This window comes from Lepidothrix coronata, unplaced genomic scaffold, assembly GCF_001604755.1.
Source record: "Lepidothrix coronata isolate B3197 unplaced genomic scaffold, Lepidothrix_coronata-1.0 Scaffold43, whole genome shotgun sequence".
NCBI classification, from domain to species: Eukaryota; Metazoa; Chordata; class Aves; order Passeriformes; family Pipridae; genus Lepidothrix; species Lepidothrix coronata.
In genome coordinates, this window is record NW_016690223.1 from 2,472,816 (window position 1) to 2,488,027 (window position 15,212).

Sequence of the window (15,212 nt, forward strand, 5' to 3'; positions counted from 1 at the left end):
ACTTTTAGTATGCAGAGTGTTAAATGAGATAAAAATAGAACAGTAGAAGAAGAAGTACCTTACCTGAAATCTCATATGCTTCCTAGTTCTGACTCACAAAAGCACATCTGCAAGGCCAGGAGCTGTAGTCTGACTCCGTGGCCTGTATTTAGAGTCACGTATTGCTCAAATATTGATTCACTAAAATTATTTCGATTGTAATATTTATGAGAAAGGTTGAGTTGACCTTGGGTTTTTTTAAGCAGTAGGATGACATAGGAAATGACACTTTTATGCCATTTAGTCTATCAAAAATTCAAATACATATCAACACGTGTGTCAAAACAGTGGTTTTTTTGCTAAAGTGCTGCAGAAACCAATGAAGGAATCCCTAGAGTCAGAAAGGGACAGCAGGCTGAAGAGGCTGCAAAATGCTGTAGTCCGGTGGGTAGGTAAATTCTCTGTGAATGAACATGCGATTCTGCTTTTGCTGCAGCATAATTATTTTCTTCCAGTGGCCCTTAATTCAAAATCTGAATGCAGTTCCCAGAACATGAATCTGAACTAAGGATTACTTTTGATCTTCAGCAAATAAAGTTTCCTATTCTGAGCTTTATGGTTTTGCTCATAAATTACTTTTTTCTTTGAAATAGCAGAAGTTAAAAAAAATTTCTTTTTACCTTCACAACAACACAGTTTTACTAAAAGCAGTGGACATTTCTGTGTCTTCATCATTTTTACGCCTAACACATTAACTGGAGATGTGGGTTGCATCAGCTTCTACTTCCAGGTCACACTGCCTTTATTTTTCTGTCAGGACAAACGTGATTTTCCCAAGTTTTTCTGGGACTTTTTCTTCTTTAAGCAATTCAATAGTCAAAAGAAAATAAGGGAGGGAGTTATTTTTTTTAAACCTAGAGATGCTAGTGCTGTAAAAGTTGATACGCTGAATAGAAATACGTTAAAGCTTTAAATTTCAGGCAACTTTTAAAAAAGACCTTATGGATTTGAATTCAAGATTTTATTCAGATTCAACTGGTTTAAGGTTTGCTTGCAGTGTTGTCAAAGGCCACCTCTACTAATAGATACCATTCTCTAGTAGTGAAATTACCATACTATGTCACTGAAATGGGAATACTTATTTCAACTTCAGTTGAAAACACAAAATGCCACTGGCTGTGAGGCAGCGCTTAGGTCTGTAATTTGAATTATTTATAATTTCTGAATAATAATGTTTATAGGTGATATTTTTTTCTGTGAAAAGATGCCTACTGTGTCTCTAGCTTGTTTGCGTAATAGCACTATGCATACTCAGCAACGCAAAATAAATTTGAAAACCATTTTGATCCTTTAGTAAGGATCTTTTTCTACTATTTTTTTGCTAGATAAATTACTCAGAAAAAAATCCATGATGATTGATTTTGAAAACACAAAACACTTTTGGCTCAGCTACTTCCTGAACTGCAAATCACTGGAGGTTGGGAGATGACTCTGGAGAATATCACTCCATTCTTATTCTGTTCTTATGTTCCCTGAAGTTTGCTGTTTGTCACTGTCAAAGGGGAAATGCTGTTAATAATGTCACTTACATAAGAATGGCTGTACCAAGAGATCTCAAAACTAAACAACCAGGATTCCAGTAATTTTTCACCATAAATTTTAAAGATTTGCAGGCAGCTAAAACCATTACTCAGTCCATGTGCTGAGATCTCTTGGATGAAAAGATCCCAGTGGCTTATATCTTTCAAAAATTCTTTGGATGTTTTGCATCCACTCCCAGGTAAATTCCAAACCAGGCATTGTGGCAAAACTGATTTTATTTATATATTTCCTTATTTTTTGTCTTGAAGATTTTTTTTGAGTGTTTATAAGAACTTATGGACAGATGTAAAAATGGGAAGGAAACAAAAAATGATTTACAAACTAGTCCTTTACAGATTCAGAAGTGAAGAATTTTTACCCAATACAGACAGCAAATAAAACTAAATTGTTTTTCCAAAGGAGTGAGAGAGGGAGGAAGCTACTGAAATGAGATTTCCTTTATCTGAACCTCATAATTATCCCCTTGTAATTGCCACTGAAGGAGAAATTCAGAGATTTTAAACAAACATTTTCCATATGTTTTAGATAAATGAACAGAATGCAATTACATTTTTCTGTTTGCTAATCTAGTTACTTGTGATATCAATGTAAATAGCACGAATTCCAGAGCTCTTTTTTAAAAAATCATCTTCTGCTTTTACTTTGTCAACTTGTGTGATCTGGGAGAGGAATCAAAATGAAAAGTTATAGCAAGAGATTTTGTGATAGCAGCTTCTTCTTTCTCTCTCTTCCCTGTTTGCAGAATAAATTAGATTACAGGAAAGTTTAAATTTAAAGTTAACTTCTTTAAAAAACAACAGTTTAGAAAACAGGCCTTTTTGAAGCCAACCTTTATGCCCATTGAAATGTGTGTTAGTACATGGCATTACCCTTGAGACTGAAACCCCTGAAATTTCAGATTTCATTCTTTCCAAGCACAAATGTAATTATTATTAGTTTCTTGTATAAAAAGCTGTAGACTGAAACATCATCATGGAAAGGAATAGTCTTCTTTTACCAGTTTGAGGTAATTATTTCTTTCTCCCAAAGATGAGCTAAAACTCATGTCTTTGAGGAAATGGAAAAGCCAATTAGCAAAGTATCAAGTTTTACCAAATAATCTCCTTTTTTGAATGCAAAGAGAAAAATCTATTAATTTTGCAACTAAAAAGGAAATGTCTAGAGGAATGATTGCATGGCCCACTGATGGAGGTTGGAAGATTTGTATTTGATTTACGATCTGTGTAGACTAGTTTTATCAACACAACCTAAGAAGTTATCTGAACAGAATGCATTTATTGAAGAAAGGGGTAACTGGAACACAGGCATATTGCTAGATAGGTTGAATACAGCTTCATGGAAGTCTTCTGTATTTCAGTGATGAAGACTGAACAAAAGCCTTTTATGAAATCTGCCTTGTACCAGTTAGGTATCCAGCCATATCTCCATATGCATAAACGTTTGCTAGCTAGTAATTTGATGTGTCATATGTGGTCTGTATGGTAGAATTGGATATTAAAGAATTGAAACTACCAAATCAAAGCTAAAAAGTTTCCTCTGACTATATGAAAATTTGTTTCAGTGGACTCAGGAAAATTCTAAGAGAAAACTGAGCTCCGTTCTTGGAGAATTTCTCATTTCCCCTGCATAGAGCTTACTGTGAAAATTATCTGAAGGTATTTGAATTCTGTAGTCATTGAAGAATTGCATGTTATTGACTGTAAAACATGTTTAAGCTACATTTGGATTTTATTGTGAGAAAAGACTTAGCTGTTTCCTATATGAGGGAACAGTGCATCAGTCTTGGATTGCAGGATAAAGTTAGAACTAATTAGAAGAGATTGAGTAAAACACATTAATTTCAATGGGTGAAGAAATCAATTTGTAAATTGGTGAGTTGTTAACATTGTGTTCTTAATTTTCAGGTAAGTTTTTCCTAAATTATTCCCTAAATTATTTTTGCTTCACTTATAAGTGAAAAAAACTAACTCGTGTCCTCCTTGCCGCAATGGAGTTACGTGGTTGTTCTAACCACATCAGTGGAAGTGTACCCGCTAATCAAACGAATGGAAAGTGCCCGTGCATACTACAAATATTAGGAAATAATCTATACATGCCCATATATTCTGATGGTTAATAATGATTTTCAGCTAGTTGAGGTACAGGAGTGTGCATCATACCTGACTGAGGAAACCCATCCAGTGCAGAGTATCTTCAGTTAACATAAGCTGGATCAAATAGTCATGAAAAAACAGTATATACCGGCAGAGCTCAATAGCCCACACATTTTGACTAGCTGAGGTAGTTGTATTTTAGTATAACTGAATGTATTTTTATGAGTGAACTTGAATGTCTGTCTCTTAATAGTGAGTTGTCTGTTCTATCAGCTAATTTTGTGCATTAAATTCAAGTGTTGTGTTTGCCAACTCTTTAAACACTTGATATACCTCAGAGGTTTTTGGGTGTGCTTCTGATTTCTTTCTCTGTTTACAGTAGGAATTATTCCTAAGAATTTTATTCTCATACAAACACATGTTCATAATTCCCATTTAAGTGAATGGGAGTTTTCTATATAATTAATAGATTTACACAGTCTATGAAGTGAGTAATCCCCTTGTTGTAAAAAAAGTAAACAAACCAGGAAGTCAATAGTAATTATTTATATGAATAATTCACTGACACCTAACTTTTAGCCAAACTTGTATAAGTAATCCTTTTCTCTTTCCCATCTGCTGCTGAAAAGAGGTTCCAGGTAATGCTTTTATTTTGCTATCTAGTCCATCATATACTATCATCTCCCATTTTCTTTAAATAGCCATCTGTCATGTTGGGTGCTGTACCATGCACCTATCACTCTTTAGAATATTGCTGTATTACAAATTATAAATTACATGTATTCATTGTAGTTGTTTCATAAAATAGGCCAGATTTTTTTAAACCTACCAATATAAAATTAACTCCATAAACTATTAAACTGCCCTATGTTTTACATGTAGTGTTTTTCAATAATATTTATTAAAATATAGAGATTAGCACTCTTTCCCTTTCCAGTTCCCTAATGCATAGCTGTTTTGCACTTGATGGGACAGACTCACCTGACATGTCAAGGTGTATATATTATTAAATTAGATTACCTATATCTGCATTAATAGATACAAACTGGCACTTACTACTCATAGGGCACTTGAAAATATTTATGAGTAATTATTACCAAGAAGCAGTATTTATAAACTACCACATTTCATTATCTTCTAATGGAAATCAGACCTCTATAAATTTTTACAAGTGACTTTGAAGATCTTGCCAAGAGCAAATTGAAAGAAGTCATCCTTACTTTTAAAATTCATTCTATACTTCATACTTATTCTGTTAATAACTTTAGAAACTCAGTATCAATAATGAAAATAGGGAGTGAAATACAACATCATACAAGACATGGGTAGTAGTATCAGTAATGCTGAAGGTATGTCTAAAAGTGTGAAAAAGGGATTTCTTTGTTTCACACACTACTTAGAAATGCTTGTATGCAATTGTTATGGTTTCATAACAAGAAATATTAAAATAGATATACCAACTCTATTTTCATTTTGAAAATGAAGCACCAATATTAAGATATTTATTTCCCTTATGATAGATGGCTGGAACTCTCCTTCCACATGCTCAAACTGAACCCATCTATATGTGCATTTACCCCAAAATCTTATTCATGCTCTCCTTCCCATCTTTTGCACACAGTTTTTGAGCATGCAACCAGTTATGCATACAGGCATATGACCACTGTGTGTTGTATATGCCATCAGTCACTTTCCTACACATTAAATAGCAAGTGAAAAATATCTTCAGCTTTCACACCTTCAAAAATGCACTTGGAAAATGTATTCTTCTGTTCTTCAACATTCTTGCTTTTAAATGCACAAGTTGTCACCTTGAAACTTAACCGGGAAAAAAATACTTATGTGCTTGTAATTTGCATTCTGGTTCCACTGCTCTGGATCAGTATAGAGTCAGCCTTCCATGGATAGGTACTTCAATAAATTGTTTAGGTGACCTGTTAGATAATAAAGCTGAGTAAAAGTTGCCAAGTTTTATTGACCAGTGTACATTCCCTTTATTCTGTTGTGTGGTAATGTACAGATGTTAATGTACTCTAGTGATTGGCTAAGGTTGATATCAACCTATATTTGTATCCATGCAGCCTTTGAGTATAGACAGTCTTCTCAAGCAGTTGTTTAATGTGAGACTGTTTTACCTCTTCTCCCATTCTATCATGAGGGATTAGCAGATAGCAAGTGTTATAAAAGTACCATATTCTAGAATGAAGCAGCAGAGAAATGTTGAGTTCCAGTAACATGTTGATGCTTCACAGCTGAGTAAGGTGGCACTGTGATTTTCTTTTTACTCCTTAATATGTCTTTGATAACTGGATTTCTTTTCCTCCAGAAGTCTTTTTGGGTTCTGCAACATGCCAATAGAAGCAGCATGCACAACAAACAGCATGGACAGTCTCACATTTCTGCAGTACTCCGTACTATACCTGCTGTTTGATTTTATTGCTGCTACATGGGATGAGAGAAGAGGTAATCTGACAGTGGAAAGCTGATTCTTGGGAAAACTAATGGTTAGAACAACAGAATCACTTGTATACAGTCTTCCAGTTTTTGGCACTTCAGCATTGTTCCCAATTCCCATGTTTAAAAAGAGAAAGCTACATGTTGCATTTACTTAATTTAAAAAAAAAAGGTTTCAAAGTCAACATTATCTAAGTGGTTTTTAAGAAAACATTTTTGTATAAGTGCTTTTTAGTGAACTTGCATTTTTAAGTGGGATCCTAGTTACCTAATAAACGAGCAGCAATTATGGAGGTGCCAAAGGAATTCAGAAATTTTAATTAGAATTCAAAGTAAACTTGTAGGTAGGAAAAAAATTTGGTTACCAGCTGTTTATATCATTAACTTTTTACACAAATCAGGTATTAGATATGTTTCAATAACTATAATTCTTAGCCATAAAATAACAGGTTATGTAGAATCATGGGTATTTGCAATTCATTTAACTTGTTAATCCTGCTCATTCTTCAGAGACTTTTGATTTCATAGGCAGAGAACTGGTTATTGTTTTGTCATTTAACTTCACAGATTGTTAGTACTAAAAAACTTAAAAATTCCCTTTTAAGCAGTATTTATATTCATATGCAAAAAACCCCAAACCACTTAAAAATCAAAAAAACACTTTATTTGTAATATTTTGTGATATCAGTGTGACCATTTAAAAAAAATATTGGGGAAAAAAATTCTTTTTAGGAGAGAAGAGGGAATCTTAATGTAAATTTACCTCAGGTGTTTAATGAAGCTGTCTGATTTATTCCTCCTTCTCCTTGCCCCACCCCAGCAAATTTTAAGAGGAACTGCACTGTATGAGTTTCTCTTTGTCTCTTCATTTAATTGAATGAATATGGGCAGGTTTTTATTCTCTGTGTCACCGAAATGCTTTCAGAAAGCCCATTCCATGTACTGAATCTGTGCCTTTCAATTTCTGTTCATGCATTTCAGTAGTTTTACTTGATTGGATTTGATTCAGTTTGGGTAGCACACAGTGATGACAAGACTTCTACAGCACTGGGAGATACCTGTTGCCTCCTGATGAGTGTATTTGTAACTGAAATTGCTCATCTGCTGTGAAAGTGGGGAACAAACACAGCCAAACATGTTTTCCTCTTTTAGATGACCTCTCTCCATATATATTTAATATGGTAAACACTGGGGAGTTCTTTAGAAATTTAGAAAATTCTAAATAAAAGTGTATTTTCTTTATATTTTAAAATGAAAAAGTGAGAATTTTACCTAGCAGTGCTATTGTTGTAGTATGACAAACTAGATGAGAGGACCCTAGGAGTCAATGATGGGATAGGACAGAAGAGAAGACATGGAAAATAGCTTGGCAGGCTAGGAATTTCACATCAAGTATAAAAGCTGGTTGAGAGACAGTTGTGATTCAAGAGTGGTCATGAAATTGGATGTTGGGATTGGTGACAGAAATGAGATAGATTCCATGGTTTCTATGCTGGTCACTGTGCTTGTATAGACGATGAAGACACCCAAGACTGTGATTGGTTTGCTTTTCCTTCTCTTTTACAAAAGTTAGGAGATTACTTTTTCACCTTCACATACTGAAAGTCTGTGAGCTAGTTCCAGACTATAATTGAAAAAGAAATTCAAATGTCTTGCTTTTCTGTTGCAAGGTATATGTGAATCCCTTCTATTTGGAAACCTTAGAGAGGAAAAAAAGAATTGAAGACCTTTGAGAATGAAGTCTGAGGGTACATTCCCACCACACAAATTTCAAGCAGGACTGAAAGACTGTATTTAAATGCTGCTTTCTTTTAACTTGTCTCTGAACAAGTAGACCTTTAGTGCATGTCCATATTGGACTCCTTTTCTGACCTGTCTTGCTATATATGGTCAAGGTCCCCAGATTTTGCCTTTACTGCCAGTTTATTAGAAGCCTGTTTTTTAATAAAAAGAATTTTGGGAGTAGCAAAAACCAAGTGTTAGACTACCATTCTTCGTGAAGTTGTAGAAGTCTTTCTCCATACTTAAGTTAGTGATCTCTGTTCTAACTTGCACTTATTTATGAAGAAATAGGAAATATGATCTTTCATCTTCTTTCACGCCTTGAATTTTCTTTTTACCTTTAAATTATTATTTCATACTTTGCTCTGATAAGAATTTAATGCAGCCCATATTCCCTCCCTGTGAAAAGACTCAGAGTGTTAACTAACTATGCAGTGTAAAGTAGCAATATTTCTTGGTATATCTGGACTTGATTTTCTATTGTAAAGGTTTCACATTTCATAAAATCTAGATGTATGATGCTGAATTGGAGTGATCCAGGTATATGACAGACTTCTTTACCAGAGAGAAATTTTTCATCATCTATTTTTCTTTTGTCATTTTTTTCCCATAAGTACTTTACAGGTTTCTAAGAGTAGAGGAAGTAACTGGAACATCTCAGAACACAGTTTGTAGTTGCAGTATAATTTGCATTATAATGTGTACAAATATTTTGTTACATGATACGACATCAATCTATAAAGATACTGAAATTAGACAGGATGAAGAAATAAAGCTAAGAAAATGTTATTTTATTTGAATAACTGTAGTTAAAAATATACAGTGTAAAAACAAATCATATTTTATTGTTCTTAGAAAACACAGTCATTATTTTGAATCAAATTCATCACTCAAGAGCAGGAGCAGAGGTGAAATTAAAAATGCTTTGTACTAGGAAGGAATATGAAAAACGAGCTAACCTGTTGCTTTATGTATGATGTTAGTTTGTTAAACACTGCCTACTGGATTAAATCATCTGGATGTCATTGAATCTATACATAGAATTTATTTTTAAATTAATTGTTCCTCTTAACAGTCAAGCTTACAGGTTTCTTATCACTGCCACAAATGCTGTATCTACAGAATCAATAACCAATGCTCCTGCAAATTACTAGGAATAGTTCCATAATTTTAATAAATAAAGCTCATTTGTTTGTATGTTTCTTTGTATATGAACAGTTGAACATAATGTGAAAGATATGTTGCAGATACTTGTTAAATATAACCAGCTGAGATTTCCTGATTAAATCTGGACTATTCAGAACAGTGGAACATAAATTATGGCTCTAACTCCTGCATTTGCATGGTCATGGTTTACTGCCAAGTAAGCATTGATCGATATCTCATATCTGCTGATATAAGAGTGAATGGGCAGGTGCACCTGGAGTTTTTTGCAAATTATTACAAAAATAGGAAAAGTTAGGGTGTACTGAAGGCATGTGGGAACAGGAATGAGTATCCCAAGTATTTAGATTAATCAGGTAATTAATCATTTTTACTTTATTCAGTAAAAATTACTATAGAGAAGATGGAAGTACCTTAAGAACATAGCTTGAAAAAGCTAAGAATATTTTATAAGTGGTCAATCATTTTAAAACAAGCCTTTGCATTAACCCCATGGACTGTTGAAGAATTGTTAGAGAACCTGGCATGTTAAAGGATTTTGGGTTTTGTTTTTCTCCTTTGACAGAGGTATTCCTTTTAAAGATAAATACAAATATGAGTTAAGTAGGATAGGGTATAAGTTTTCCCTATGCATTAGCAGGTTGGAAGGTACTGTGTTAGTATGGAATGGGTGACGGACAGCCTTCTCTTATTCACAGTTCTTTATTTCAGACCACCAGTTAGTAGGGCATTGCCACAGCCGGAGAAACTTCAGACAAATAACGTGGGGAAAAAAAAGAGACCTATAGAGGTAAGAAAAGCACTGATCTCCTCTTCTTCTCCTTTTAGGATTTTGTTTGCCGGAACATGTGTCTGTGGATACATTAAATGATTGTTTTATGTTAAATACATCAAAGATGGGAATAGTAACTAGTGGGTAAATAGCAGAAAAAGTGGGAGAGCCTGTATTTCTTTTTCTTGCAAATTAAATGGAGTGCAACTTAATTCTTAGTAATCATAAAATCTTTGAAATGTCTGTAGAAATCAATATGTCCTGTGTAGATGACTGGATTGTTAAAAGGTGTATTATCACTAATAAAACTAAACATTTTTTATTCCAAACTTTTTTAAATTTACTCTAAAACTTCATTTAAAATTCATCATTGATAAAAGTTTTAAAAATAATTCTAAAAATTCTATTAATGATGCCTTTAGCTTGGGAACCTGTTTTTTCATTACATGGCAATTGCAAATAAATATACTCACTTTTGATTACTCCGAAGTGGAAATTTCATCTAACCTTGGAAAATGCCGTTCTTTATACCAACTCAAATATTGTCAATGTTATAAAATGTTTGGTGTAGCATAATAAGCAGCCTTTTGACATCAGTGTTCTAGAAGTTTTAGGCTGTAATTCAACTTTCTCAGTTGCCAGCTGGAATTACATTGTGGATCAGTGTTTTTCATTCCTTGTTTCTTAGTGTCTTCCGCATTAAAAGAGTTATGCTCTTCACTGCTATTTGTTTATTTATGTGCATGTGTATGAGTATCTCTTTCTGTGTATATATACATATGTGTGCATATACACACATAAATAGTCTGCAGCATCCACCAGACAGATATGAAAGGGTGAGATGACTGTGTATGACAGGAATGAGCAGCAATGTAAACTGACAGGGAAGGCACAATCTCAATTTCTGTTGGTTTGAGACATCGTTAAACTCCTTTTCATTTACTACATAAGGACATAATTAAAAATTAAATCTTACAAAAGATTGTTAGGTTCATAATTGCTTTAAGGTTTTGAGTATCTAATAGATGTGGATATCTTTTTTAGGACCTAATTTTGGAGCTGGTGTTTGGGTATCGAGGCAAGGACTGCAGAAACAATGTGCACTATTTGAATGATGGTGCTGATGTAATATATCATACTGCATCTATTGGCATCTTGTACAATGTGGCAACAGGTAGGAGAAAATTCTGAGGGAAAATATTTCTTCACATACATGAAGTTACAATTTATGAAGTAACTAATATACTTTAAATAACTATGTGGAAGAACTATTATTTGTTGCTGAAAAATTCAGTCTGTAGAGATGATTCATAATATCTGCATAAGCAAATTAAATATATTGAAATGTTCCTGGTGACTAAACTTTGAAGGAAGTAAAGATTTTATTATTTTGATATTAGTTTTTTGAAATTTGCATGTTAAAATGATTACAGAAACTAAAAGAGCTTAACAACAGGGTCCCTGTAGTTTAATTTTTTTTTTCTAAAATAAGTTAATAGTATTTTTATTTGCTTTACTTTTCAGTCAGCTGTATCACATACGTTCATTCCCAATAACCAATTTAGTTTAGATAACTTAGTCCTTTTTTGAGTAACAAAATGCCTTTTGTTTCTGTGATATTTGAGCAACTTGATGTAGAAAACTTGAAGGAGTAGTTTGGAATTATTGAGTGCTGTGTGTTAAAGTAGAGATAAAAAATTAGGAGTTTCTGTTCTCTGGTTTTAAGCTCCAGAATGCAACATCACCATAATCCTCTTTTCTAAGAAATATTATAAAATTTTCAAATAGTGACCGTGTCTATGTGTGAGAAAGTGTTTTAATTAAAGTTGACCTCTTTTTTTTTTTTTTTTTTTTAGGCTCTCAGTCTTTTTACCAGGAACACAATGACGATATTTTGTGCCTCACTGTTAATCAGCACCCCAAGTTTACCAACATAGTGGCAACTGGCCAAGTAGGTATGTTTGTATTTTTGTAAAAAGAATGAACATAAGAGCATGCAATTAGGGCTTTGTAAGTTCATGATAAATCACAAAAATATTTGATTATGCTATCTCCGTTTGTATGAGTGTTACTCAGTTACCTGTCCTCTTTACATGTTTTTTTTGAATGTAATTTAATAAAGCTGACAAAAAATATTGAGGAATGAAAGAAGATTAAATTTATCTTTTGTCTGGAGTATTATCAAAACTATTTTTTCTAAAATCTTAAGCCCCATGAAATTAGTCTGTTTTTATTGAATGGTCAGCTTGTGTTAGGCCTTCCAAGGTGTCATAGCCCGTCCAAGGAAGCTGAATCAAGCTAAACTTTATTTCTATATGGATTAAAGCCAGAATTCTTCAATTACGTCACACTATGTAGGTTTTATCTTATCAAACAGATTTATAATACGTATTTGGTGGTTTAATACCACATATTTTTAATATTCCTGGCAGAACCAAAACCCTAATGGTGTTTCCCTACAGATAAATTTAAACGTAGAGGGAAAATGTATATATGTTTAATAGTGCCATTAAAACTGATCTATGAACTAACCAGGTTAAAAAAAAAGAAAAGAAAAAGCGAAAACCGCATTGTGCATCTGCATAGCTGATAGAAACTGCTGTTTCTAAATTTTGCAGAATAGGGAGCTTTGTAGTCCTACAATCTGGTTGCAGTTGTTTGTCAGCAGATTCAAACCCACATTGTTTTCTTCAGTGCATAGAATACAGAAAACCCCCTTATTGCATCTTAGTCAAAATAGCTTATTTTTTATGTAGGTGTATTTTAGATGTTTCATCTAAATACAGTCAGTTTTTCACAGTTTATTACCTGCTTTCCTGTGTCTTTTGGATTTTTAGATGCATGTCTCATTAAAATTGACTCATTGATAATAGTAACTGCTTAGCTAAAATAGCATCATGTCTTGGTGAGTTTCTTGCCTTACATAATTTTAAACAAGTTGTTAATAGACATCATTTTAATGGAAAAAATTATCAGCAGATTTTTGCCTATGGTTTGATTGCAAAGAACATTTGCAGGAATTCCAGGCCTTTTATTGTCCTTAGGAATTTGATTTTTCAGCATATTTCTTAATCTGGCTCTGCTTGCTGTTCCGTACCAGAAGAATATGAAATTTCTTTTTATTCAGTGTTCATCTTACCCAAGAAAAACACAGGATATAATGCCTTTTTTTGATTTCATAATCATTGCTACATCAACTAGCAGTAGAACAATTTTAATTGTTTTGTAATATGGATTAAGGCATACAAATCAGGGGGAGATGACACTTAAAAATTAGACTACAAAATATATAGTTTTAAGAAGGGAATTAAATCAGAAAAATGAGCAGGAAGCAAAATATCTTCAAACAACACTTAGCAATATTAAGGAGTACATACTCCTTAAAGAACATGCTTAACTGCTGCCACTTTTCCTACTGATACGATTGGCACAAGCATAGCAATCTTCAAAAGATTTACTGAAACATTATCTCAAGTATTTTTAAACTGTAATGCTAGGCAGAGTCTTGGTAATACTTCACAGTACCTGAACCTTTAAAATCCTGATTTCTTAATGCTCTGTAGATTATTGGGTGTATTTGCAATTTCTCAAGGTCAGACCCAAACTCTACTTCTTAGCAGAAAAGCAATCAGCATTTTTTTTCCAATTAATTTGTTAAAATATCAATACCATGTAAAAAACCTTTTTCGTTTACTTTGACAGAGACCTAACATACACAAAAAGTAGATTTTTGTGTTGTAACTCAAAATGGAAATCAAAATATATTCATTCTATCATTTGTTTCTGATGTGGCTTCCTTTTATCAGTAATTATTCATCTTTAACACTGAAAGCAGTATTGGTGCTGCTGCAATGCAAAGAGATAACATCAAGGTGTGTGTTAAGAAATTACACGAAATGTGGTGTATATTTTCTTTAGCACTTACCTTATTTCTGATCTAATTATCTTTCTGCTGCTTTTCCATTACAGGAGACTCAGCAGATATGTCAGGTAAGGGAAATAAAATTTTAACATCTTCAGGTCTAGTTAGCCTATCTAGTAGTACCCATCTGCAGTTTTATAGAATCATAAGTGATGTGAATTCATTTTTAGTTTATTAAAACCCTGTATCAGTCATATTACTGTCAGCACTGAATATTAACCACAACAACTCAGCAAACTGTAAATATAGAAACAATAAAAAATGTTAGAACACACTTAAAAACTACTTTTGTAGTTGCATATTCCTTTCTTGCTGCTTAGTGATTAGTGAGTTCTAATACATACTGCTACTGTAGCATTCCTGTGTATGCTTGCAGATTTTGCAGACATGTTGGGGCTGACAATTAATGTTTGCTTTAGGCATTCAATTGAGTATAATTTTAATATGCATTTTTAAAGTAAATTCCATTGAGGAGGCCTAGGTGACTGAGTGAAAAAACCAATCACCTTTCACATTTGTGTACAATTGTCATGCAGTTACTACCACTGATCCAAAATGTTGTTATGATGCCAGCTTAATTTTTTCCTGTATCATTTTGGGTCTTTGACAGTTTGACAGTCTTGACTGAGCTATTTTTTATTAAGATGTTGTTTTTTCAACTGCAATCTTAAAAATTCATCACCATCGTGTGTGAATGGGTTCATTGTTGAGCAACCATAATCGTCTTGTGAAGAATCTTCAGAGATGCATAAATGTGTGTTCACGTGTGCTAGAAACTATAATAATCTTCATGTGGACCTAAAGCTTGTTCTGTGAAGAACATATGTACAATGACATCTTTAATGTGTGTTGACTTCTTTTAAATATGCCAAATTGTGCTTGCTCTAAGGATGGGAGGAAGAATATAGGTACCTTTTCCCACACTTTTAAACTGTATAAAAAAAATCAGTGATTATATGGCTATTTATATGAAAGAACATCTTTAGTCCTGCATATGGTGCCTGGACACTTTCCCTCTTTCACTTGCCTTCTTTCTACTGCAACTTCAGTTTGAGCTTGTATATATAACTAAATTCTTTTGTCATTGCTTGAAACAAGCACTCTTACTTTTTTCTTCTTTGTGGAACCATTAGTCTGGAATCCAAGCTGCTGCCTGCCTTCATTTAAAAGTTGAATAGTTTCACTTAAAATTTATCCATGGCTATTTGGCAACTTTCTTACCAAAAACTTTTGCTTTTCTAGTTCCAATTTTCGGTTGTCTATAGTGATGCAGGGGTTCTTGAAGCAGTAATATTTGTAATAGGAAACTCAATTTGCCATTCCAGCCTAATAACTTGGTGTAGATTTGCTCCAACTTACTGAAGATATTTTTTGTCCTTCCAGCCCATGGTAACTTTATCTAACTGCTCCCGGAAGTAGCTGACATCTTAGAAAATCTCTCCTA

General features: G+C 33.4%; 1 protein-coding gene across 1 annotated transcript in view; it reads left to right on the forward strand.

Moving 5' to 3' along the window:
* EML5 (echinoderm microtubule associated protein like 5) overlaps nucleotides 1–15,212 on the forward strand; it is a 115,672-nt gene that overhangs the window by 78,374 nt on the left and 22,086 nt on the right. The window contains 5 exon segments of the mRNA XM_017813864.1: nucleotides 4,304–4,312; nucleotides 9,786–9,864; nucleotides 10,891–11,020; nucleotides 11,703–11,801; nucleotides 13,816–13,836. Coding sequence (XP_017669353.1) covers nucleotides 4,304–4,312; nucleotides 9,786–9,864; nucleotides 10,891–11,020; nucleotides 11,703–11,801; nucleotides 13,816–13,836 — 338 coding nt within the window.